At 43.3% G+C, this 27,309-nt stretch overlaps 1 protein-coding gene across 1 annotated transcript in view; it reads left to right on the top strand.

The window, feature by feature from the left end:
- slc37a1 (solute carrier family 37 member 1) overlaps positions 1 to 27,309 on the top strand; it is a 107,698-nt gene that overhangs the window by 35,842 nt on the left and 44,547 nt on the right. Inside the window, exons 5-9 of the mRNA XM_067992250.1 lie at positions 2,286 to 2,364; positions 12,191 to 12,326; positions 14,756 to 14,832; positions 14,940 to 15,106; positions 20,697 to 20,734. Coding sequence (XP_067848351.1) covers positions 2,286 to 2,364; positions 12,191 to 12,326; positions 14,756 to 14,832; positions 14,940 to 15,106; positions 20,697 to 20,734 — 497 coding nt within the window. The remainder of the gene's footprint in view (positions 1 to 2,285; positions 2,365 to 12,190; positions 12,327 to 14,755; positions 14,833 to 14,939; positions 15,107 to 20,696; positions 20,735 to 27,309) is intronic.

Here is a 27,309-nt window from a genome sequence, read left to right as displayed (position 1 = left end):
GGTGCCAGAATTGGACACAATACTCCAGTTGTGGTCTAACCAGTGTTTTATAAAGGTTCACCGTAACTTCCTTACTTTTGTACTCTATGCCTCTATTTATAAAGCCCAGGATCTCGTATGCTTTTTTAACCGCTTTCTCAACCGCTATCTTCAGCGATTTGTGCGCACATACCCCCAGGTGTCTCTGTTCCTGCACCCCCTTTAGAATTGTACCCTTTTGTTTATATTGCCTCTCCTCGTTCTTCCTACCAAAATGTATCACTTCGCACTTCTCTGCGTTATATTTCATCTGCCACGTGTCCGCCCATTCCACCAGCCTGTCTCTGTCCTCTTAAAGTCTATCCCTATTCTCCTCACTGTTAACTACACTTCCAAGTTTTGTGTCATCCGCAAATTTTTAAATTGTGCCTTTACACCCAAGTCTAATTCATTAATATATATCAAGAAAAGCAGTGGTCCTAGTACCTACCCCTGGGGAACACCACTGTATACCTTCCTCTAGTCCGAAAAACAACCGTTCACCACTACTCTGTTTTCTGTTACTTAGCCAATTTCGTATCCATGCTGCCACTGCCCCTTTTATTCCATGGGCTTCAACTTTGCTGACAAGCCTATTAGGCAGCACTTTATCAAACGCCTTTTGGAAGTTCATATACACAACATCAACCACATTACCCTCAACAACCCTCTCTGTTACCCCATCAAAAAACTCAATCAAGTTGGTTCAACATGATTTGCCTTTAACAAATACGTGCTGGCTTTCCTTCATTAATCCACATTTGTCCAAGTGACTATTAATTTTGTCCCAAATTATTGTCTCTAAGTTTCCCCACCACTGACGTTAGGCTGACTGGCCTGTAATTGATGGGTTTATCCCTCTTCCCTTTTTTGAACAGGGGTATAACATTTGCAATCCTCCAGTCCTCTGGCACCACTTCCATATCTAAGGAGGATTGGAAGATTGTGGCCAGAGCCTCTGCAATTTCCACCCTTACATCCCTCACTAACCTAGGATGCATCCCATCTGGACCGGGTGACTTTTCTACTTTGAGTGCTGCCAACCTTTTAAATACTTCCTCTTTATCTATTTTTATCCTCTCCAGTATCGCTACTACCTCCTCCTTTACTGCCACATTGGCAGTATCCTCTTTTCTAGTGAAGACTGATGTGAAGTATTCATTTATTACCTCAGCCATACTCTCTGCCTCCACAAGTAGATCTCCTTTTTGTCCCAAATTGGCACCAACCTTCTTTGAATACCTTTTACTATTTATATGTTTATAAATGACTTTTGGGTTCCGTTTCATGTTAGCCGCTAATCTATCCTCTTATTCCCTCTTTGCCCCTCTTATTTTCTTTTTTAGATCTTCTCTGTACTTTTTGTATTCAGCTTGGTTCTCTACTGTATTATGAATCTTACATTTATCAGAAGCCTCCATTTTCTGTTTCATTTTAATCTCTATATCTTTAGTCATCCAGGGAGCTCTAGCTTTAAATGTCCTTCCTTTTCCCCCTCATGTGAATGTACTCTGTACCTGAACCACCACCTCCTCGAAGGCCTCCCATTGTTCAATTACTGTTTTGCTTAACAATTACTGATTCCAATCCACCTGTGCATGGTCCCTTTTTAACTGATTGAAATTAGCCCTCCTCCTATTAAGTATTTTTACGCTTGATTGTTCCTTGTTTTTTTTGATAACTATTCTAAACTTGATGATTTTATGATTACTGTTCCCCAAATGTTCCCCACTGAAACTTCACTCCCCAGAACTAGATCCAGCACTGCTTCCTTCCTCGTTGGGCTGGAAACACACCGATCAAGAAAGTTCTCTTGAACAAGTTTCAGGAATTTGTCCCCCTCTTTGCCCTTTACACTGTTACTATCCCAGTCTATATTAGGATAATTGAAGTCCCCCATTATCACTGCTCTATAGTTCTTGCATCTTTCTGTAATTTGCCTGCAAATTTGCTCCTCTATCTCCTTCCCACTATTTGGTGGCCTATAGTATACATCCAGCAGCGTAATAGCTCCTCTATTGTTCCTTAATTCTAACCTAATAGCTTCTGTCTTTGACCCCTCAACTACATCATTCCTTTCCAGTGCGATAATAGTTTCTCTGAACAATACTGCAACCACACCCCCCCCCCACCCCCACTCCTTTCTTTCCTCTTGACTAAAGTATTTTGGGGAGGAGGGAGAAAAATACTAAAATAACTTTTGCTGAAGTATTTTATTGAGTTTGCGTGAGATTTAATGAAGTGTTGTATCTTTTGTTGAAATGGAGATAAAAGTAATTACAAGCAGCTGCTGGGAGCCCTGGACTACTCGTTCCTGTGTGCCTATGCTGTTGGAATGTACGTCAGGTAAGATCTCAGGAATGGTTTATTCGGCAGTGGTAAATCACAAGTAATCTACAAGTGAGAAATAGCACTTTACCTTGTAAGTACACCTGTTGTTTGCCGTGTAGCAGTTTTCCTTCCCTATGTTGCAAGTCTCATTCTGTGCAGTAGCTTGATTCAGTACCCTTCCGTAACCTTGTAACTAGTTTGGAAGGGAAAGAGAAGGAAGGGCACAGATGGCTGATGTGAGTTCAAAGAATCATAAAAAATGACAGCAGAGGATGAGGCCGTTTGGCCAATCACATCTGTGCTGGTGCTGTATAATTCACCAGGAGTTTATCCCCTCCGTCTTTGGTGGAAGCCCCTGGAAATTCCAGCTTGTTACAATAAAAACAGAAAATTCTGGAAATACACAGGTCCGTCAGCAACAGCTAAAAGAACATTAGCGTTTCTAGTGTAGACTCTTCAATTCATTACCCTGCCTTTTCCCTTTATAGATACTGATAGACCTGATGTGTTTTTCCAACATTTTCTTTTAGATTTCCATCATTCAGTGATTGAGATCTCACTGTTTGCAACACCTGACTTGTACTACTCCATGATCTAGTATGTTTGGGCACTCATCCAACACAGTGAACAGTGAGAAAGCAATTCATCCACTCAAGATAATTCTGGATGAAGAAGGCCATTCAGCCTATCTTAACTCATCCATTTAGAAAGGCCTTAAAGTCCTCTCAATGTAGCATCTAATTTGTTTCCCAAATGATTTTCGGGTTTTTGCCTCCGCTACTTTTTGTTGCTTAAATTGAGCTGGTAGTCATGAAATCCAAACACCATGGAGAAAATGGAAGTCATGCCCTTTTGGAAATAGTGACCACTGCATGATCAAGTTCAACATTATCTAGGACTCAGAAAAGCCAAAAACCAGGTATATAAAAGAGCAAATTTCAAGGGAACAACTTAAGCAAATGATGGAGGAGGCAATTTGATGACACTTTAATTGAGGACAAGTGGAACATTTTTAAAAAGCATAATGTCTCGAGTATGTAGGACAAATATATACCTCCACCAGTGAGCTCAGACTGAACAGGTGTTACCCTAAATGGATTAACAAAAAAAAAATCAAAAGTGAAATAAAGAGGAAGAAATGCTTTCTACAGATTCTGCAGAGAGAAAATGGTTGAGATTCACTGGGATAAATAAAAGAAAGTACAAAAACAAGTTAGAAAGGTGATCGAATGGCAAAGAGAGAATTAGAAATAAACATAGCTGCAGATGCAAAACACAACAGTAAGAAATTCTTCATGTACTTCAAGAGTAAAAGAAAAGTTATAGATAAGGTGAGAATAATAAGAGATGCAAACTGGCTCGAAACAGGAGATGAGCACAACATTCTGAATGATACCTCCTCCGTGTAGTCATAAGGGAGGCATGAACAACATGCCCTCCCCAGACAGTTATCCTAGGCAAAATTAAGGACTTTGATTTAAGTGAGAGAGAAGTCCTAGACTGGGTGTAAGGTTAAAAAAAAAACAATAAATCCCCAGGGATAGATGTATTCAAAGGAAACTGGGAAGGAGATTTGTGAGGCATTGATAATCATTATAGAATCATAGAATGGTTACAGCACAGGAGGAGGGCATTCGGCTCTTTGTAAGAGCAATCCAGTTAGTCCCATTCCCCCGCTCTTTCCTTGTAGCCCTGCAAATTTTTTCCCTTCAAGTATTTATCCAATTCCTTTTCGAAAGCCACGATTGAATCTGCCTTCCACCACCCTTTCAGGGAGTGCATTCCAGATCATAACAACTCGCTGCATAAAAATTTTTTTCCTCGTGTCGCCTTTGGTTCTTTTACCAATCACCTTAAATCTGTGTTCTCTGGCTCTTGACCCTTCCGCCAATGGGAACAATTTCTTTTCATTTACTTTGTCTAAACCCTGATGATTTTGAAGATTTCTATTAAATCTCAACTTCTTCTGCTCCAAGGAGAACAACCCCAGTTTCTCCAGTCTAACCATGTAAACGGAATCCCTCATCCCTGGAATAATTCTAGTAAATCTTACCCTCTCTAAGGCCTTCACATCCTTCCTAAAGTGTGGTGCCCAGAATTGGACACAATACTCCAGTTGTGGCCAAACCAGTATTTTATAAAGGCTCAACATAACATCCTTGCTTTTGTACTCTATATAACTCTATTTATAAAGCCCAGGATCCCGCTTTTTTAACTGCTTTCTCAACCTGCCCTGCCACCTTCATAGATTTGCGCACATATACCCTAGTCTCTCTGTTCCTGCACCCCCTTTAGAATTGTACCATTTGGTTTATATTGACTCTCTCTTGTTCTTCCTGCCAAAATGTATCACTTTGCACTTCTCTGCGTTGAATTTCATCTGCCATGTGTCCGCCCATTCCACCAGCCTGTCTATGTCCTCTTGAAGTCTATCACTATCTCCTCATTGTTTACTACACTTCCAAGTTTTGTGTCAGCTGCAGATTTTGAAATTGTGCCCTGTACACCTAAGTCCAAGCCTTTAATATATATCAAAAAAAGCAGTGGCCCTAGAACCAACCCCTGGGGAACACCACTGTATACCTCCCTCCAATCCGAAAAACAACCGTTCACCACTACTCTCTGTTTCCTGTCACTTAGCCAATTTCGTATCCATGCTGCCACTGCCCCCTCTATTTCATGAGCTTCAACTTTGCTGACAAGCCTGTTGTGTGGCACTTTATCAAACGCTTTTTGAAAATCCATATACACCACAAAGAATCATAGAAAGAATCGTAGAAAGGTTACAGCGCAGAAGGAGGCCATTTGGCCCATCGAGTCCATGCCTGCTCTATGCAAGAGCAGTCTAGCTAGTACCACTCTCCCGCCCTATCTCTGTAGCCCTGCAATTTTTTTCCTTTCAAGTACTTATCCAGTTCCTTTTTGAAGGCCATCATTGAATCTATCTCCACCACCTCCTCTGGCAGTTCCTTCCAGATCCGAACCACTCGCTGCGTAAAAAGGTTTTTTCCTCGTGTCACCCTTGGATCTTTTGCCAATCACCTTTAATCTATGACCTCTGGTTCTTGACCCTTCCACCAATGGGAACCGTTTCTCTCTATCTACTCTGTCCAGAGGCTTCATGATTTTGAATACCTCTATCAAATCTCCTCTCAACCTTCTCTGCTCTAAGGAGAACAACCCCAGCTTCTCCAGTCTATCCACGTAACTAAAGTCCCTCATCTCTGGAATCATTCTAGTAAATCTCTTCTGTACCCTCACTAAGGCCTTCACATCTTTCCTAAAGTGCGGTGCCCAGAACTGGACACAATACTCCAGTTGTGGCCGAACCAGTGTTTTATAAAGGTTCATCGTGACTTCCTTGCTTTTGTGTTCTATGCCTCTATTTATAAAGCCCAGGATCCCGTATGCTTTTTTAACCGCTTTCTCAACCTGCCCTGTACCCTCAATGATTTGTGTACACATGCCCCCAGATTTCTCTGTTCCTGTACCCCTTTTAGAATTGTGTCCTCTAGTTTATATTGCCTCTCCTCATTCTACTGAAATGTATCACCTCGCATTTCTCTGTGTTAAATTTCATCTGCCACATGTTTCATCAACTGCATTGCCCTCATTAACCCTCTCTGTTATCTCATCAAAAAACTCAAATCAAGTTAGTTAAACACAATTTGCCTTTAACAAACCTGTGCTGCTTTCCTTCATTAATCCACACTTGTCCAAGTGACTATTAATTTTGTCCCGGATTATTGTTTCTAAAAACTTCCCCACCACTGAGGTTAAACTGACTGGCCTGTAGTTGCCAGGTTTATTCTTACACTTTTTTTTGAGCAAGGGTGTAACATTTGCAATTCTCCAGTCCTCTGGCACCACCCCTGTATCTAAGGATGATTGGAAGATTGTGGCCAGCACCTCTGCAATTTCTACCCATGCTTCCCTCAGCAACCTAGGATGCATCCCATCCGGACCGGGTGACTTATGTACTTTAAGTATAGCCAGCCTTTCTAGTACCTCTTCTTTATCAATTTTTAGCCCATCCAGTATCTCAACTACTTCCTCTTTTACTGAGACTTTGGCAGCATCTTCTTCCTTGGTAAAGACAGATGCAAAGTACTCATTCAGTACCTCAGCCATGCTCTCTTCCTCCATGCATTCATCTCCTTTTTGGTCCCTAAATGGCCCCTCACCTCCTGTTACCACCCATTGATTATTTATATGCCCATAGAAGATTTTTGGATTCCCTTTTATGTTAGCCGCCAGTCTATTCTCATACTCTCTCTTTTGCCCCTCTTATTTCCTTTTTCACTTCTCTGAACTTTCTTTATTCAACCTGGTCCTCACTTGTATTATCAACCTGACGTCTGTCATACCTTTTTCTGCTTCATCTTACTCTCTCTCTCTCCTTCGTCATCCAGGGAGCTCTGGCTTTGGTTGCCCTGCCTTTCTCCTCGTGGGAATGTACCGAGACTGTACCCGCACCATCTCCTCTTTAAAGGCCGCCCATTGTTTGATTGCAGTTTTGTCTGCCAATCTTTGATTCCAATTTACCTGGGCCAGATCCGTTCTCAACCCACTGAAATTGGCCTCTCTCTAATCAAGTATTTTTATTCTAGATTGCTCCTTGTCCTTTTTCATAACTAATCTAAACCTTATGATATTATGATCGATGTTCCCTAAATGTTCCCCTACCGACACTTGCTCCACTTGACCCACCTCATTCCTCGGAACCAGATCCAGCAATGCCTCCTTCCTCGTTGGGCCGGAAACATACTACCAAGAAAATTCTCTTGAACACACTTCAGAAATTCCTCCCCTTCTTTGCCCTTTACACTATTACCATCCCAGTCTATATTAGGATGTTTGAAGTCCCCCATTATCACTACTCTATAGTTCTTGCACCTCTCTGTAATTTCCCTGCAAATTTGCTCCTCTATATCCTTCCCACTAATTGGTGGCCTATGGAATACACCCAGTTGTGCAATGGCATCTCTATTGTTTCTTAACTCTAACCAAATTGACCCCTCAAGGACATCCTCTCTCTCCAGCACTGCAATATTCTCCTTAATCAATATTGCCACCTCCCCCTCTTTTTCCTTCCCTACCTTTCCTGAACACCTTATATCCAGGAATATTTCGTGCTCAATCCAGCCCTTTTTTGAGCCAGGTCTCCGTTATTGCACTACATCATAATCCCATGTGGTTATTTGCACCTGCAGCTCACCAACCTTATTTACCACACTTCGTGCGTTTACATACATGCACTCTAATCTTAGATCTTCTCGTATTCTCCCTTGGTCTGATCCCATCTAATACTGTACTATTTCTTATTCTAGTGCTATCTGTCTCTCCCAACGCTTTGTGCAACTTGTTTCTCCTTTCTAATGTTACATCCTGGTGCCCATCCCCCTGCCAAATTAGTTTAAACCCTCCCCCACAGCACTAGGGAGTTACTTTAATCTTGTGCAAAATATTAAAGCTGATTATTAAGTGTAAACTTGAAGATTATCTGGACAATAATAAATTAGTAAACCGAATTGATGTAGAAGTGGAAGATCCTGTCTGACTAACCTTCTTAACTTGCCTGAGGAAGTGAAATCCCAGGTGGACTGTGGTGAGCCTTACGACATGTTCTACCTGCACTTCCATGCACTTGACAAAGTTCCACAAGAAAGGTTTATAGTTAATGTCACAGCTGTGGGTATTCAGGGTAAGTCCAGAGTATGAATAAGAAATTTGCTAAAGGGTGGAAAGTTACATGTATGTCAGAGTAGGGGCGATGTACCTCGTGAGGTGCCCCAGGGATCGGTGTTGGGACCACTACTATCTCTAAGTTATTCAGAAACTCAATGCAAACTGGTCACATTTGCTGATGATATTAAACTAGGAGGGACAGTGCAATCAGCTTGGGAATTACAGTATGAGTTGGACAAAAGGTGTAAGTGGGCAGAACAATTGCAGACAATACTTAATGCAAACAAGTACTGCACATAGGAATGGAAAATGTGCATCACATGTACTCCATGAATGGTGTTGAAATAGCTGAGGATGGAGCTGAAAGAGACCTAGAAGTCTAGTAGATGCAACATGTCCAACCAATGCAGAGCAGCAATCAACAAAGCCAATTCCTTCCAGTTCTGGTCACCATGACATAGGGGAAGACATTCACTGTTGAAGGCAGTGCAGAGATGAAACAAAATACTGATCCTTCGTATCAGAGGTCTGAGTTATGAGGAGATTTGACTTTTTAAGCCTAAAAAAAAGGGTGGGACTGCCAAATCTAGAGCCCCCTGGATAACTAGGAGCATACAGGATAAGATAAGGCAAAAAAGAGAAACTTATGTCAGACACTGAGAGCTCAATACTGCAGAAAGCCTAGAGGAGTATAGAAAGTGCAGGGGTGAAATTAAAAAGGAAATTAGGAAAGCAAAGAGAGGGCATGAAAAATACTGGCAAGTAAAATTAAGGATAACACAAAAATGTTTTATGAATACATAAAGAGCAAGAGGTTAACTAAGGAAAGATTAGGGCCTATTAGAGGCCAAAAAGGTAACCTATGTGTGGAGGCGGAAGATGTGGGTATGGTTCTTAATGAATACTTTGCATCTGTCTTCGCAAAAGAGGGGGATGATGCAGAGATTGTAGTTAAGAAGGAGGATTGTGAACTATTGGATGGGATAAACATAGTGAGAGAGGAAGTGTTAAGGGGTTTAGCATCTTTGAAAGTAGATAAATCACCAGGCCCAGATGAACATAAGAAATAGGAGCAGGAGTAGGCCACATGGCCCCTCGAGCCTGCTCCACCATTCAATAAGATCATGGCTGATCTTCAACCTCAACTCAACTTTCCTGCCCATATCCCTTGATTCCCCTAGAGTCCAGAAATCTGTCTATCTCAGCCTTGAGTATATTCAACGACTCAGTATATTCAACGACTCAGTATCCACAACCCTCTGGGTTAGAGAATTCCAAAGATTCACAACCCTCTGAGTGAAGAAATTCCTCCTCATCTCGGTCTTCAATTGCCAACCCCTTATCCTGCGACTATACCCCCCTAGGTCTAGACTCTCCAGCCATGGGAAATAACCTCTCAGCATCTACCCTGTGAAGCCCCCTCATAACCTTATATGTTTCAATTAGATTACCTCTCATTCTTCTAAACTTCAGAAAGTATAGGCCCATTCTACTCAACCTCACCCAGATATTAATCTAGTGAACATTTGCTGCACCGCCTCCAAGGCAAGTATATCCTTCCTTAGATAAGGAGGCCAAAATTGTACACAGTACTCCAGGTGAGGTCTCATCAAAGCTCTGTACAATTGTAGTAAGACTTCCTTACTTTTGTACTCCAACCCCCTTGCAATAAAGGCCAACATTTTATTTGCTTTCCTAATTGCTTGTTGTACCTGCATCCAAACTTTTTGTGTTTCTTGTGTGAGGACATCCAAGTCTCTCTGAACGCCAACATTTAATAGTTTCTCACCATTTAAAAAAATTCTGTTTTTCTATTCTTCCCACCAAATTGAATAACCTCACATTTCCCCACATTATACTCCATCTGCCACCTTCTTGTCACTCACTTAACTCTGTATCCCTTTGCAGACTCTTTGTGTCCTCCTCACAGCTTACTTTCCCACCTAGCTTTATATCGTCAGCAAACTTGGATACATTACAATGTATCTCAGACTGTTAAAAGAAGCAAGGGAGGAAATAGCGGAGGCTCTGACCATCATGTTCCGATCCTTCCTGACTACAGGTGTACAGGTGCTGAAGGATTGGAGGACTGCTAACGTTCTACCGTTGTTTAAAAAGGGAGATAAGGATAGACCTAGTAATTACAGGCCAGTCAGTCTAACCTGGGTGGTAGGCAAATTATTGGAATAATTCTGAGGGACAATATTAATCGTCATTTAGAAAGGCACGGATTAATCAAGAACAGTCAATATGGATTTGTCAAGGGAAGGTCATGTCTGACTAACTTGATTGAATTTTTTGAGGTGGTAACGAGGAGGGTCGATGAGGATAGTGCGTTTGATTTTAGCAAGGCTTTTGACAAAGTCCCACATGGCAGACTGGTCAAAAAAGTGAAAGCCCATGGGATCCAAGGGAAAGTAGCAAATTGGATTCAAAATTGGCTTGGTGGCAGGAAGCAAAGGGTAACAGTCGACAGGTGTTTTTGTGACTGGAAGGCTGTTTCCAGTGGGGTTCCGCAGGTCCCTTGCTTTTTGTGGTATATATTAATGATTTAGACTTAAATGTAGGGGTCATGATTAAGAAGTTTGCAGATGATACAATAATTGGCCATGTGGTTGATCGTGAGGAGGAAAGCTTTAGACTGCAGGAAGATATCAATGGTCTGGTCAGGTGGGCAGAAAAGTGGCAAATGGAATTCAATCCAGAGAAGTATGAGGTAATGCATTTGGGGAGGTCGAACAAGGCAAGGGAATATACAATAAATGGGAGGATACTGAGGGGTGTAGAGGAAGAGAATGTCAGCAGATCCCTGAAGGTAGCAGGACAGGTAGATAAGGTGGTTGAGAAGGCATACGGGATACTTTCCTTTATTAGCTGAGGCATAGAATATAAGAGCAAGGAAGTTATGCTAGAACTGTATAAAAAGCTATTTAGGCCACAGCTTAAGTACAGTTCTGGTCATCACTTTACAAGAAAGATGTGATTGCAATAGAGAGGGTTCAGAGGAGATTTATGAGGATGTTGCCAGGGCTGGAGAATTTTAACTATGAGGAAGATTGGATAGGCTGGGATTACTTACTTTGGAACAGAGGAATCTGAGGGGTGATTTAATTGAGGTGTATAAAATTATGAGGGGTCTAGATAGAGTGGACAGGAAGAACCCATAGCAGAAAGGTCAATAACCAGGGGACATAGATTTAAAGTAATTGGTAGAAGGATTAGAGGGGAGCTGAGGAAAAAATTTCCACCCAGAGCGCGGTGGGGGTCTGGAACTCACTGCCTGAAAAGGGTGTTAGAGGCAGAAATTCTCGTCACATTCAAAAAGTACTTGGATATGCACTTGAAGTGCCGTAACCTACAAGGCTATGGACCAAGTGCTGGAAAGTGGGATTAGGCTGGTTAGCTCTATTTCGATGGGCCGAATGGCCTCCTCCTGTGCCGTAAATTTTCTGTGTTTCTAATAGGAAGCATCCCAGTGGTTATCTTATGGAGGTATATAAGATAGTTAAGGAATGGAAAAGGTAAGTCTGGACAATTACCTTAAATTAGATTGTGAGAGTAGGACATGGAGCCATAGGAACAGGCAATTTGAGGACTGATGTCAGGAAATTCTTTGCACACAGTGATCAACATTCAGAATTTTCTCCCAGAGCAGTGGAGGTGAAAATCCTAGAATCATTGAAGAACCAATTGGATACTGCATTTGGGGGGAGGGGGGACTTTAGGGTCATAATGGATGGATGAACTAAGATGGGTCAAATGACTTTCCTCATTTATAATTTTCTTGTGATCCAGAAAGCTATCCCATGTGTCGACTACTCTGTGTGAAGAAGAACGTCTTGATATCAGTCTTAAATTTGTCTTTTACTGGTTGAAACCCGTGTCCCCTTGTCGTCCTCTTGCAATTTATTTTAAAGTAATATTCTTAATATTGTTCATTTCATCCCTGTTTGTAGATCTTACTGTGTGCAAAATGGCTGCAGTATTTGCTTACATAATAATTCATTGTGTGAAGCACTTTAAGCCATTTCTGAGAGATGTGATGAGATGCTATATAAATGCCTCTTCAACCTTCCCTTTCCACCATCCTCCGCACTGCACCACTTTCCTCTTTTTCCTTCATCTTAAAGAGATTTGTTTCTTTTCCTGGCAGTGGTATAATAGGAGAGCGTTTATCTATTCGATTGTACCTCACCTTTGGGATGCTGAGCAGTGGTTTATTCACTGCACTATTTGGGCTGGGATACTTCTACAACATCCACAATTTACGGTACTACATATTTATTCAGGTGAGCAGACAAGCCTTCCATTTAATTCAAGAAAGATGTATGTAAGTAAGATTTTTTTGAATAAGCACATGCAGGAGTCGTTGATTGTTGCAGTGAATTCTGTGGTACTGTACAAGATGTGCCGGGGCATCTACACTACAGCAAGGGTGGAAATAGCAGAGGCTCTGACCATCATTTTCCAATCCTTACTGGATACAGGTGGAGTGTCGGAGGATTGGAGAACTGCTAACGTTGTACCATTGTTTAATAGACCGAATAATTACAGACCAGTCAGTCTAACCTTGGTGGTGGGCAAATTATTGGAATCAATGCTGAGGGACAGGATGAACTGTCACTTTGAAAGGCATGGAGTAATCAAGGACAGTCAGCGTGGATTTGTTAAAGGAAGGTCATGTCTAACTAACTTGATTGAATTTTTTGAGGAGGTAACTAGAAGGGTCGATGAGGATAGTGCATTTCATGTAGTCTACATGGATTTTAGCAAAGGTCCCACATGGCAGATTGGTCAAAAAGTACAAGCCTATGGGATCCAAGGGAAAGTGGCAAGTTGGATCCAAAATTGTCTCAGTGGCAGGAAGCATAGGGTAATGGTCAACGGATGTTTTTGTGACTAGAAGGCTGTTTCCAGTGGGTTCCGCAGGGCTCAGTACTCGGTCCCTTGCTTTTTGTGGTACATATTAATGATTTAGACTTAAATGTAGGGGTCATGATTAAGAAGTTTGCAGATGATACAAAAATTGACCATGTGGTTGATAGTGAGGAGGAAAGCTGTAGATTGTAGGAAGATGTCAATGGACTGGTCAGGTGGGCAGAAAAGTGGCAAGTGGAATTCAGTCCGGAGAAATATTGGGGGTAAAATACTGGCATAGATTGAATATTGGTTTACAGACAGGAAACAGAGTGTAGGAATAAATGGGTCTTTTTCGGGGTGACAGGCAGTGACTAGTGGGGTACCACAGGGATCAGTGCTTGGGCCCCAGCTAGTCACAATACATCTCAATGATTTGGATGAGGGAACCAAATGTAATAGTTCCAAGTTTGCTGACGACACAAAACTAGGTAGGATCATGAGTTGTGAGGAGGATGCAAAGAGGCTTCAAGGTGATTTAGACAAGTTGAGTGAGTATAATGTGGATAAATGTGAAGTTATCCACTTCGGAAGGAAAAACAAAAGGGCGATAGATTGGGGAATGTTGATGTACAAAGGGACCGGGGTGTCCTTGTACACCAGTCACTGAAAGCAAACATGCAGGTGCAGCAAGCAGATAGGAAGGCAAATGGTAAGTTGGCCTTCATTGCAAGAGGATTTGAATACAGGAGCAAGGATATGTTACTGCAGTTATACAGGGCCTTGGTGAGACCACACCTGTTGTGTTGTGTGCAGTTTTGGTCTCCTTACCTAAGAGAGGATACTTTTGCCATAGAGGGAGTGCAGCGAAGGTTTACCAGACTGATTCCTGGGATGGCAGGACTGTCGTATGAGGAGAGATTGGGACGACTCGGTCGGGCAATAAATGCCAGCCTTGCCAGCGATGCCCACATCCTGAGACTGAATAAAGGACGGAATTTCTTATTATTTACGACCAAGTATTGCCAAAATTTTGTATATAGGGATTAAAGATACAATATCGATTGAAATGATTTCACAGTGCCTAGGGCGGGGTGGGGGGGGGGGGCGGGGGAGTCTACATATCAAGCAGTTATTTACAGAGTTCTAAGCAGTTATTTAGAGTTTAGAAGAATGAGAGGAGATCTCATTGAAATGTATAAAATTCTGACAGGGCTCGACAGACTGGATGCAGGGAGGATGTTTCCCCTGGCTGGGGGGGTCTAGAACAAGGGGTCACAGTCTCAGGATATGGGGTAGGACATTTAGGACTGAGATGAGGAGAAATTTCTTCACTCAAAGGGTGGTGAACCTGTGGAATTCTCTACCACAGAAGGCTATGGAGGCCAAGTCACTGAATATATTTAAGAAGGAGCTAGATAGATTTCTAGACACAAAAGGCATCAAGGGGTATGGGGAGAGAGCGGGAATATGGTATTGAGATAGAGGATGAGCCGTGATCATATTGAATGGTGGAGCAGGCTCGAAGGGCCTTCTCCTGCTCCTATTTTCTATGTTACTATGTAAGTATGAGGTGGTGCACTTGGCGAGGGCAAACAAAGTAAGAGAATACACAATAAATGGGAGGATACTGAGAGGTGTAGAGGAAGTGAGGGACCTTGGAGTGCATGACCACAGATGGAAACCACCAGGTCCTGGGGATTTCTCAGTCTTTAGTGCCATGATTTTTTCTAATACTGTTTTCTTGCTTATGATAACTTTAGTGAGTCCTTGCGTGCATTCATTCCCCACCCCATTACAAAGTGCAATAATGAATTGTTGGCACTGATAATGTAACCCTTTGGTTTGCTTGCTTTCCCAGGTTGCTAATGGTTTAGTGCAGACAACTGGCTGGCCCAGCGTTGTGGCCTGCATTGGGAACTGGTTTGGAAAGGGAAAGTAAGGAACTGGCAAATAACATTTCAGAAGACTTATTTTGTGTTTTATTTTCTTTGAGTTTTTATGAGACTTGAAGCTTACCTAATGTGTTTTTGTGCATGTGACAGGAGAGGCCTGATAATGGGAATCTGGAATTCTCACACCTCTGTGGGGAACATCCTGGGCTCTTTGATTGCTGGATACTGGGTCTCCAGCTGTTGGGGAATGTCCTTCATAGTCCCGGGCATCGTTGTTGCACTAATGGGAGTGGTTTGTTTCCTGTTCTTGATTGAGCGTGAGTATTTATAATATTGTAGGAGTTAAACATGATCATCTTTTTAAAGAATTCTGTAAATAACTGCTTGATATATAGACTCTCCACCCACCCCCCCCACCCCCACCCCGCCCGAGGCACTGTGAAATCATTTCAATTGATATTGTATCTTTAATCACTATATACAAAATTTTGGTAATACTTTGTCGAAAACAATAAGAAATTCCGTCCTTTATTCATTCTCAGGATGTGGGCATCGCTGGCAAGGCTGGCATTTATTGCCCGACCTAGTTGCCCTGAGAAAGTGGTGGTGCGGCTGCCTTCTTCAACCACTGCAGTCCATGTGTCATTCTTTGCAGTAGTTTGATACAACTGAGTGGTTTGCTAGGCCGCTTCAGAGTCAACCACGTGGTGTGGGACTGAAATCACATATCGGCCCAGACCGAAAAAGGACGGCAGGTTTCCTTCCCTAAAGGATATTAGTGAACCAGTTGGGTTTCTACGATAATACAACAGATTCATTGTCACTTTTACTGAGACCCAATTTTTATTTCCAGATCTTTTTAAACTGAATTTAAATTCTTCAACTGCATTGGGGGGATTTGAACTCATGTTCTCCTGATTGTTCAAGCCTCTGGTCTAGTAACGTAACCAATACACGATTGCACCCAACATGTCCATGTTGAAGGTGCCACTTAAGAGACTTGTTACAAAAATTAAGGCATTAAAGGGACTGCAGCTGCATGAATAGAGAACTGGCTTTGGTAAATAGGTGTGTTTTGATAAGGCCATAAAAATGTGAATGGGATTCTGGGATTTATGCATGGGGGCAGTGAATACAAAAGCAAGGAAGTGATGTTGAATTTGTACAAGACATTGGTTAGACCACAGTTGGAGTGTTGTGTGCAGTTCTAGGCACCCCATTGTAGGAAGGGCAGAGACTGAGGATTATCATTGGTCAGTGAATCAGTAACACGGGGCACAGATTGAGGATTCTCACTGGAAGAATGAAGGGAGGGGTTAGAAATATTTTTCAAGGAATTATTAGAACATAGAATGCTTTATCACAAGTGGATATTAAGGCAGTGATTTAAAAGGGAATTGGATAACATGATATGGGGAAACGGCAGAAAATGGGACTAGGATAGATAGCTCCAGTTGAGACGCTGGCACCGGCACAGGAACGATGGGCAAAATTACCACCTCCTGTGCTGTAATTTTTAATGATTTTGTTATAATTAGCCTGAATATAATGGTTTGACAGTATGGTACTTAACACCTTTCGGAGAAGATAGGAAAATGTGATGGGCATCCGTGGCTGCAGGGATGGTGTAGCAGGGAGGGATTTAGATTCCTGGGACATTGGGACTGGTTCTGGGGAAGGTGGGACCTGTACAAGCGGGAGGGCTTACACCCGAGCAGGACCGGGATCGATGTCCTCGCGGGGGTGTTTGCTAGTGCTGTTGGGAAGGTTTAAACTAGAATGGCAGGGGGATGGGAACCTGAGCAGGGAGACAGGAGGGGGAAACAAGGATAGAAACAAAAAACAGAAAGGGAAGAAGCAATAGTGGAAGGCAGAGAAAACAAGGGTGAAAAACAAATTGGGCCATACTGCAAAATGAAATTAAGATGACTAGCAATCTTAAAAAAACAAGTCTAAAGGCATTGTGTCTTAATGCGCGGAGCATTCGCAATAAGCTCGATGAATTAACAGCGCAAATAGATATTAACGGTTATGATATAGTTGCGATTACGGAGACATGGCTGCAGGATGACCAAGGATGGGAACTGAACATCCAGGGGTATTCAATATTTAGGAAGGACAGGCAAAAAGGGAAAGGGGGTGAGGCAGCATAGTTAATAAAGGAGGAAATCAATGCAATAGTGAGGAAGGATATTGGCTCAGAAAATCAAGATGTGAAATCTGTATGGGTGGAGCTAAGAAACACCAAGGGGCAGAAAAGGTTGGTGGGGGTTGTCCATAGGCCCCCAAATAGTAGTGGAGATGTAGGGGATGGCATTAAACAGGAAATTAGAGACACATGCAAGAAGGGTACAACTATAATCATGGGTGACTTTAATCTACATATAGATTGGTCAAACCAAATTAGCAATAATACTGTGGGGGAGGAATTCCTGGAGTGTGAACATGATGGATTTCTAGACCAATACATTGAGGAACCAACCAGAGAACAGGTGATCCTAGATGGGGTATTGTGCAATGAGAAAGAATTAATTAATTAACAATCATGTTGTGCGGGGTCCCTTAGGGAAGAGCGACCATAACATGATGGAATTCCTCATTAAGATGGAGAGTGAAGTAGTTGAATCTGAAACTTGGGTCCTGAATCTAAATAAAGGAAATTACGAAAGTATGAGGTGCGAGTTGGCGATGATAGATTGGTGAAGTTTACTAAAAGGGATGGCGGTGGATAGGCAATGGCTAATATTTAAGGAACGTGTGCAGGAATTACAACAATTATTAATTCCTGTCTGGCGCAATAATAAAACAGGAAAGGTGGCTCAACCGTGGCTTACAAAAGAAATTAGGGATAGTATTCGATCCACAGAGGAGACGTATAAAATTGCCAGAAAAAGTGGCAAGCCTGAGGATTGGGAGCAGTTTAGAATTCAGCAAAGGAGGACAAAGAGAGTGATTAAGAGGGGAAAAATAGAGTATGAGTGTAAACTAACAGGGAACATAAAAACTGACTGTAAAAGCTTCTATAAATATGTCAAGAGAAAACGATTAGTGAAGACAAATGTCGGTCCCTTACAGTCAGAAATGGGAGAAACTATAATGGGGAACAAAGAAATGGCATAACAATTAAACACATACTTTAGTTTTGTCTTCACAAAGGAGGACACAAATAACCTGCCAGAACGTTAGGGAACCAAGGGTCTAGTGAGAGGGAGGAACTGAAGGAAACCAGTATTAGTAAAAAAAAGTGCTAGGGAAATTAATGGGGCTAAAGGCTGACAAATCCACAGGGCCTGATAATCTACATCCCAGAGTACTAAAGGAGGTGGCCCTGGAAATAGTGGGTGTATTGGAGGGCATTAACGGGATTGGACAAAGTCAGCATGGATTTATGAAAGGGAAATCATGCTCAACAAATCTACTGGAGTTTTTTGAGGATGTAACTAGTAGAATAGATAGGGGACAACCAGTGGATGTGGTGTACTTGGATTTTCAGAAGGCTTTTGATAAGGTCTCACACAAGAGGTTAGTGTGCAAAATTAAAGCACATGGGATTGAGAAGAATATACTGGCATGGATTGAGAATTGGTTGACAGACAGGAAACAGAGAGTAGGAATAAACTGGTGGCAAGCAGTGACTAGTGGGGTACCACAGGCATCAGTGCTTGGGCCCCAGCTATTCACAATATAGATCAATGATTTGGATGAGGGAACTAAATGTAACATTTCCAAGTTTGCAGACGACACAAAGCTGGGGTGGAATGTGAGCTGTGAGGAGGATTCAAAGAGGCTCCAATGTGATTTAGACAAGTTGGGTGAGTGGGCAAGAACATGGCAGATGCAGTGTAACGTGTATAAATGTGAGGTTATCCACTTTAAAGCAGAAAGGCAGATTATCTGAATGGTGATAGATTGGGAAAAGGGGAGGTGCAACGAGACCAGGGTGTCTTTGTACACCAGTTGCTGAAAGCGAGCATTCAGGTGCAGCAAGCAGTTAGGAAGGCGAATGGTATGTTGGCGTTCATTGCAAGAGGATTTGAGTACAGGAGAAGGACGTCTTACTGCAGTTGATGTGGAGATGCCGGTGATGGACTGGGGTTGACAATTGTAAACAATTTTACAACACCAAGTTATAGTCCAACAATTTTATTTTAAAATCCACAAGCTTTCGGAGGCCTCCTCCTTCCTTCGGTGAATGTGGAAATGAAATCCTCGAACCTATCGCACTTATAAATCACAGAACAATGCCTGGTGATTACAGACAGTCTTTTCAACTGCCCGTTGCCAAGGCAACCAAAGTGTTCAGACAGATAGGTGTTACCTACAGGGCCACCGAATATACAAACGGCCAGAACTAAAAAAACATGATGTGGAGATGCCAATTAAAAAAACAGCGAGAGAGGCAGAAACATCCGGAAGGAAAAGACAGCAATTAACCCGTTCTATTAAAAACAGATAACATTTGTTCGCTGGTGGGGTAACGTGTAGCGTGACATGAACCCAAGATCCCGGTTGAGGCCGTCCTCATGAGAATCTCGACACTCACCGGACGAAGGAGAAAGCCTCCGAAAGCTTGTGATTTTCAAATAAAACTGTTGGACTATAACCTGGTGTTGTAAGATTCCTTACATTTGTACACCCCAGTCCATCACCGGCATCTCCACATCATGTAGGAAATGAGGCAGCCAATTTGCGCAAGCTCCCACAAACAGCAATGTGATAATGACCAGATATTTTTTTTAATGTTGGTTGAGGGATAAATATTGGCCAGGACACCGGGAATTACCTGGTCATTATGATTACTCCTAATTTGGCATTGTTTCCATTCTTGTAAAACAGACCAGCAGCGCTTAAAATCTACTACTCCACTAGATATCCTGCCCCAGTAGCCTGTATGCTCCCAGCACATGCCCCAGTCCATGCTACGAGCAATGGATAACTATTTAAGTAAGTTGATGTCAAAAATGCCACATGGGCTGCACCGTATCCATCCAATGCAAACTTTGCTTATACACTAACAGGTGCGTCACTACTGCAGCCAGAGAGGAAAATCGTCCCTTGCATTATAACAGAGCGTGTTCTCATGGCAAGTGCAGCACAGGTTAGATACAGAGTAAAGCTCCCTTTACACTGTCCCATCAAACACTCCCAGGGCAGGTACAGCATGGGTTAGATACAGAGTAAAGCTCCCTCTACACTGTCCCATCAAACACTCCCAGGGCAGGTACAGCACGGGTTAGATACAGAGTAAAGCTCCCTCTACACTGTCCCATCAAATGCTCCCAGGACAGGTACAGCACTCTGTAGATAAAGAGTAAAGCTTCCTCTACACCATGACATTTCCACTTCATCAACTATCCTGTGGGCTCTGAGTGAAATTGCTAATTCAGGGTATTTTTGTGCTATGGGCCCATGTGCCCCAGTAACTGGTTTGAGACTGCCCCAAACAGACAGAGAAGGCATCCGTCCTCATGGTTTGGGCTGGAATCCAGGCTCTGAAGATGAAAGGCCAGTGCCTGAGCCACTGCGTTACCAGTACTCTTATTGTTCTTATTAATGTATTAAGGCTGATTTTTTGTTTTCACATTTTATTTTTATAATTACTATATATCAACATTCCAGTGTCCAATATCTGAAGTGCCTGTATAAAATGTTGGTGATAATAGAACATGTAGAAATTCAAGTGTAAGAGTCCATTCGTCACGTAAGGTTCAACAAAGTCTGTCGAGCACAGCATCTTCCACCGTAGAATCCATGGAAGAAATTGGCTCACCTGGACCTCTGCCTCATCTTTCTTCTCTTACACTTAAGAAAGCACATATGCTTCTTTCTGCACTTAGTTCTTGTGTCAATAAAGATCTCAGAGTCCATTTCTTCTTGCATTAACTTAGCTTTTCTCTTTTTCTTCAGATCCACAAGATGTAAAATGTATTCTATCCCACACCCGGGTGAGTATTTCTTGAAAATTGATACTTGATGTTGGGAAGTAAACTTGCGTCACAATTTGCAACAGCCTTTATTCAGCGGGCTAATGTGAGAACTCCTGACTGGTTGGTGATGTGGTTATGCATGGGACATTGAATAGAAAAGCCCTCAATATTGGAAGATGCTTTCTTTCATGGGGGTGCACTTTTTATTTGAAAGTGCTCCGTATAGGAGTTAGAATGTGATAGTTACCTATGTGAAAATGGAACGAAATAATGAGATGGTAATATTCAAATATTGAATTCTGATGCACTGCAAAGACTTTTGTGAACGTTTTTATTCATTGATCCAGTAAAACTGTTGGCCTCACATCACAGTTGTTTGTGGTGTTATATAATTTAATTAGCCAGAGCTGTGTGCTTTGGAATTTAAAAGGCCTGATGTGTAGTTTTTATGACTTTGCCCAACACAGCTGCTATTGAAGGCCTCATTTATGATTTTATGATGCTATGGTTTACTGCAGTGTTGCCCTTTTTGTGGACAGGCTGCAGGGTGTTCTCTTACAACACCTCGGTTTGCAATATGGATAGCAGCAAGGTCAACAGGCAGAAAATTGAACTGTGACTAAAGCAAAATGTTCCTTATCATTCTGGATACCTCCTCACCCTCTCTTGGGGAGTGGAGCAGAGAGTTCATTCCTGCCTCAAGTGGAATCATAACCTTTTTCTGACTCTTTTTCCCCTCCCCAATTGTGTACTTCTCCCAATCCGTATTGGGAAGAAGTAGCTTACTTGACAAGCTCTTTAATGACCAACCTAACATGTCTAGAAGATGGATAGTAAGTGGTCTAGTAAGAGCTGGATGCAACCTCCAGCCGAAAGATCTCATTTTTCCAACAGGGTACAAGTAATTTTTTTTTGGCTTGGCTCCGGTATTTATCTGTGTTAAAACCAAGTGATATCTAACAGGAAGGGCAGCATCAGTCAGAAAATTTCTCCCCCATCACGATCCATACCCTTCCAGCCTTCCAAAAATCCTTTCCTGAGGATTTCCTGGTTTACCTCTTCAGCACAATGGCCACCATTTTGGTTTTAAATCCGTGTGGCTGACTTTAAGATGGTTGCGGTAGCAATTCGTCCTGGAGCATCACCGGCCTAGCTCCTCTGGGGCAAAAATGCAGAGGTTTTACTTGGGGCTGCCTGCAGTAGTTTGCAAATCACCTTGACCTCATAGCTCATAGTGATAACTGAGTGCTGTGGTTCTCTGCGCTGTCCTGAGATATGGCATCTCATACAAAGCATGTGAAAAATGACAGGTAAGATCAGCTGTATCCCTCGAGTGTGGCCTATCCTGACATCTGCACACCATCTCCCCGAACAGCTTCTATCAAAGTAGCCACACAATCTCCTGGAAAGGCAAAAAGTAACCTTAGCCAAATTTAGGAGAAAAAACTGAGAAATTCTTTTTCAACCCTTGAAGGTGATCAAACAAGGTCCAGGTGAACATAGTGACTGGGTGATACAACACCCAATTACCCATCTACCTGCTATATGCAGTTATTTTGGATACTCCCAGGAACTTGAGCAGCGAATCTCTACTCATTGCGCATGCTGGCAACTTGTTCCAGAGATCAACGGCTCTTTTAATGAGGACCAGGTGGCACAAGTTTAAGTTATGTAAGCATCTAGCTCTACACTTAAGTAAGTTAAACCTGTGTCCCCTAGTCTCCCTCATCTATTTAGCTCAAATGTCCAATGCAATTGGACTGTGTCTAATGCTTTCTTAATTTAGAGACCTCAATCACATCTCCTCAAAGTCTTTGCTTTTCTAGAGCGAAAAGCCCTAGCTTTCATAAGAACATAAGAAATAGGAGCAGGAGTAGGCCATCCGGCCCCTCGAGCCTGCTCCGCCATTCAACAAGATCATGGCTGATCTTCTACCTCAACGCCATTTTCCTGCACCATCCCCATATCCCTTGATGCCTTTAGTATCTAGAAATCTATCGATCTCTGTTTTGAATGTACTCAATGACTGAACCTGCACAGAGTGAGGGAGCACGGAGTAGCAGCTATCAACAGAGTCTGTAATTGGGAATTTGGTGAGTGAGGGGATTCGGTGCAGTAAGGGGTGAGGTGCATTTGTTTAGACAGCAGAGAGGCGCTTACCGAGAGCGGAGCAGAGCGTACCGAGAGCAGGTCAATGCAACAACAAAACCAAACTGCAGTGTGACGTCACAGGTAAGGCAGGTAGGTGATGAGGATCTTCTGTTTTCTTCTTTCTTAGGACTGTGTGCGAAGTAACTTATAGCATAAAACTAATTTTTTTTTTTAAAAAAACTAAATTTAATTTAATAAATTAAACAAGGCCATTACTTGGTTCAACCTAAAATATAATTTGATTGGTATTGAAGTAATCAATTAAATAAATAAAATAGTCATGACAGGGCAGGAGATGTGTTGCAGCTGCAATATGTGGGAGCTACTGGACAGTTTTGTCCAGGGCAACTACATCTGCGGCCGGGGTAGGAAAGAATGGTAAAAAGACAAAATTAAAGGTTCTTTATCTGAACGCGCACAGCATTCGTAATAAGATAGATGAATTGACGGCACAAATAGAAACAAATGGGTATGATCTCGTGGCCATTACTATAGACCAGTTAGCCTAACATCTGTCATTGGGAAAATGCTAGAATCCATTATTAAGGAAGTAGTAGCAGGACATTTGGAGACTCATAATACAATCAAGGAGGGTCAACATGGTTTTATGAAGGGGAAATAGTGTCTGACAAATTTATTAGAGTTCTTTGAGGAAGTAACATGCAGGGTAGATAAAGGGGAACCAATGGATGCAGTATATTTGGATTTCCAAAAGGCATTCGATAAGGTACCACATAAAAGATTACTGCACAAGATAAGAGCTCATGGTGTTGGGGGTAATATACTGGCATGGATAAAGGATTGGCTAACGAACAGAAAACAAAGAGTCGGGATAAAAGGGTCATTTTCAAAATGGCAATCTGTAACTAGTGGGGTGCCACAGGGCTCAGTGCAGGGGCCTCAACTATTTACAATATATATCAATGACTTGGATGAAGGAACAGAGTGTCTTGTGGCCAAATTAGCTGATGATACAAAGTTAGGTGGAAAAGCAAGTTGCGATGAGGACACAAAGGGGTCTATTTTAGCACCCGCGATCGGGATGCATTCCTGGTGGGGGGGCTCCGAAAATCGGGGATTCCCGGGGCGGGGCGGGAGCCCGGCTCCAACCTGTCCACTTCTGGGTTTCCCACAGACACGCTGACATGCGCGCGCAGCCCCCGCATGTGGGATTCCCGCCGGCAATTAAAGCCGGCGGGGTGCTACTTAAGCTATTTATTTTGGTATTTCAGGTCGTTTACAGACCTGATTAACGAGATATTTTAGGAGGGTTGGGATTTTACAAACAACTGGGACTGTTTCCCGTATTGGGGGAAACACTCCCAGTTGAAATGGACATGTTACAGCCTCAGCCTGTGGCAGCTGCAAAGGTCCATTTGACAGGTAGTGGGGGGAGACACTCACTCATTGCAGGAGGCCACTCTGTCACTTGGGACAAAGTTTGGCCTCCACCACCCTCCTCCTAACAATAAAATTCACCAACTTGCACACTTACCCCGGTGTCCAGCCACATGTACCTACCTTGCGGACCCCCTCAGATGTACATCTTCCGGATGGGGGCCGCTGTAGCTGCAGTCATGAACTCCTCGGAGGGCGAACAGCCTCACCAGCCATGCCGTCCACCTCTGACACGTGGAGCCCCACAACACAGTGCTGTGACACATCCACCTGCACAGCAGGAGGGAGGGCAACGGCAGAGAGAGATGCATCGCAGAGGGCACTACCCTCGCCACGGTCCACACACCGAGGCTCAGCTTCCTGGACCTCTCTGAGCAGCAGTGCACACGGAGGCTCAGAGTCACTCGACATGTAGTCGTGGACATCTGCAGCCTCCTTCATGCCGAGCTGCTCCCGGCTGGCCTGAGCACTATCTTCTTACCTGTTGCTGTCAAAGTCATCACTGCCCTCAACAACTTCTCCTCCACATCCTTCCAGGGTGCCACCGGGGACATCGCCGACGTCTCTCAGTCGTCTGCACAAAAGAGCCCTGCAAATACACCTACACCCACTCTGCAGTGACACAATGGGTGGCGTCAGGTGTGGGTCTTCATTGTGATCCTCAGGAAAGGGCCTTATTGCACAAACCAGACAAGATTCGCAAAGACGTGGCAGTAGTGGTGCCAATATAATATGTGAAGTGAGTTGCTCAGAAATTTAAACATAGGTAAAAACCATGACAAACCCTCAAACACCCTTGTGCATCCCCTTCATGCTCATGACACATTTGCCTTACGCTGCCTACTGCACATATGTGATGCATGCCCTGTGGCTGCAGCACAGGTAGTGGCAGGTTGAGTGAGGATGACTGTGAAAGAGATGCATGAGAGGGTGAGTATGAGATAGAGCCATGAGATTGTATGAGGATTGGGTTGAGTGGTAGTGGTGGGATGAGTACTGGTGAGGTGAGTAAGTGCAGGTAAGATGAGGATGAGGTTTGAGTGGGTATGAGGGGTGAGGAGACAGAGTAGTGTTGGCAGTGCAGAAGGAGATGTGGGGTGGGGGGCGGTGATGTGGCAGACGGAGTGTGGGGGAATGAGTAAGTGAACTCACTTCGGCTGACCTACTTAGGTCATTGCAGCGCCTCCTGCACTGTATGCAGGTGGGCGATATGTTGGTGACCTCCTCTGCCACCTCGAGCCAGGCCTTGGTGGCAGAGGCAGGCCGCTTCCTCCCGCCCGCCGGGGGGAAGATCTCTGTCCTCCCCCTCCTCCTCACCCCATCCAATGATATCTGGAGTGAGGCATCATTAAACCTGGGAACAGCCTTCCCCCTGGGCTGCTCCATGCTGTAATTTTTCCTATTTGTTGCAGCACCAGTCAGTGGAGGACTGCCCCTTTAAATAGGGCTCCTCCAGCTGACACAGCTTACTGCGCATGCGCAGTCCACCCGCCGCGCAGCTCAGCAGCGGGGAACCTGGAACAAGAGGTAAGTGGATCCAATTAGCCTGCGATTGTGCGCGGGGCAGACTGATTTCACCGGACACGTTACCCACGCGCCCAATCGCCCCCCCGCCGCCCTGGTAATATCGGGCCCAAAGTGTCTGCAAATAGATATTGACAGGTTCAGCAAATGGGCAAAGATTTGGCAGATGGAATATAATTTGGGAAAATGTGAAGTTATCCACTTTGGGAGGAAAAATAAAAAAGCAACATATTATTTGAATGGAGAAATACTACAAAATGCTGCGGTATAGTGGGATCTGGGTGACCTCGTACATGAAACACAAAAAGTCAACATGCAGGTGCAGCAGGTAATCCGGAAAGCAAACAGAATATTGGCCTTTATTTCATAGAATGATAGAAGTTTACAACATGGAAACAGGCCCTTCGGCCCAACATGTCCATGTCACCCAGTTTATACCACTAAGCTAGTCCCAATTGCCTGCACTTGGCTCATATCCCTCTATACCCATCTTACCCATGTAACTGTCCAAATGCTTTTTAAAAGACAAAATTGTACCCGCCTCTACTACTGCCTCTGGCAGCTCGTTCCAGACACTCACCACCCTTTGAGCGAAAAAGTTGCCCCTCTGGACCCTTTTGTATCTCTCCCCTCTCACCTTAAATCTATGCCCCCTCGTTATAGACTCCCCTACCTTTGGGAAAAGATTTTGACTAGCTACCTTATCTATGCCCCTCATTATTTTATAGACTTCTATAAGATCATCCCTAAACCTCCTACTCTCCAGGGAAAAAAGTCTCAGTCTATCCAACCTCTCCCTATAAGTCAAACCATCAAGTCCTGGTAGCATCCTAGTAAATCTTTTCTACACTCTTTCTAGTTTAATAATATCCTTTCTATAATAGGGTGACCAGAACTCTACACAGTATTCCAAGTGTGGCGGATAGAGTATAAAAGCAGGGAAGTCATGCTACAACTGTACAGGGTGCTGGTGAGACCACACCTGGAGTACTGTGTACAGTTCTGGTGCCCTTATTTAAGGAAGGACATACTTGCATTGGAGGCAGTTCACAGAAGGTTCACTAGGTTGATTCTGGGCATGGAAGAGTTGTCTTATGAGGAAAGATTGAACAGGTTGGGTCTATACTCATTGGAGTTTAGAAGAATGAGAGGAGACCTTATTGAAACAGACAAGATTCTGAGGGAACTCGATAGGGTAGATGCTGAGAGGATGTCATCCCTCATGGGGGAATCTAAAACTAGGGGGCATAGTCTCAGAATAAGGGGTCGCCTGTTTAAGACGGAAATGAGGAGGAATTTCTTCTCCCAGAGAGTCGTCAATCTTTGGAATTCTTTACCCCAAAAAGCTCTGGAGGCTGAGTCATTGAATTCATTAAAGGCTGAGTTGGACAAATTTTAGATCAGCAAGGGAGCCAAAGGATATGGGGAAAAGGCGGGAAAGTGGAGTTGAGGTAAAAATCAGATCAGCCATGATCTCATTGAATGGTGGAGCAGGCTCGAGGGGCCGAATGGCCTACTCC

This window comes from Heptranchias perlo, chromosome 11, assembly GCF_035084215.1.
Source record: "Heptranchias perlo isolate sHepPer1 chromosome 11, sHepPer1.hap1, whole genome shotgun sequence".
Lineage (NCBI taxonomy): Eukaryota > Metazoa > Chordata > Chondrichthyes > Hexanchiformes > Hexanchidae > Heptranchias > Heptranchias perlo.
Note: the sequence above shows the minus strand (reverse complement) of the source record. Positions and strands in the feature narration are given on the sequence as shown.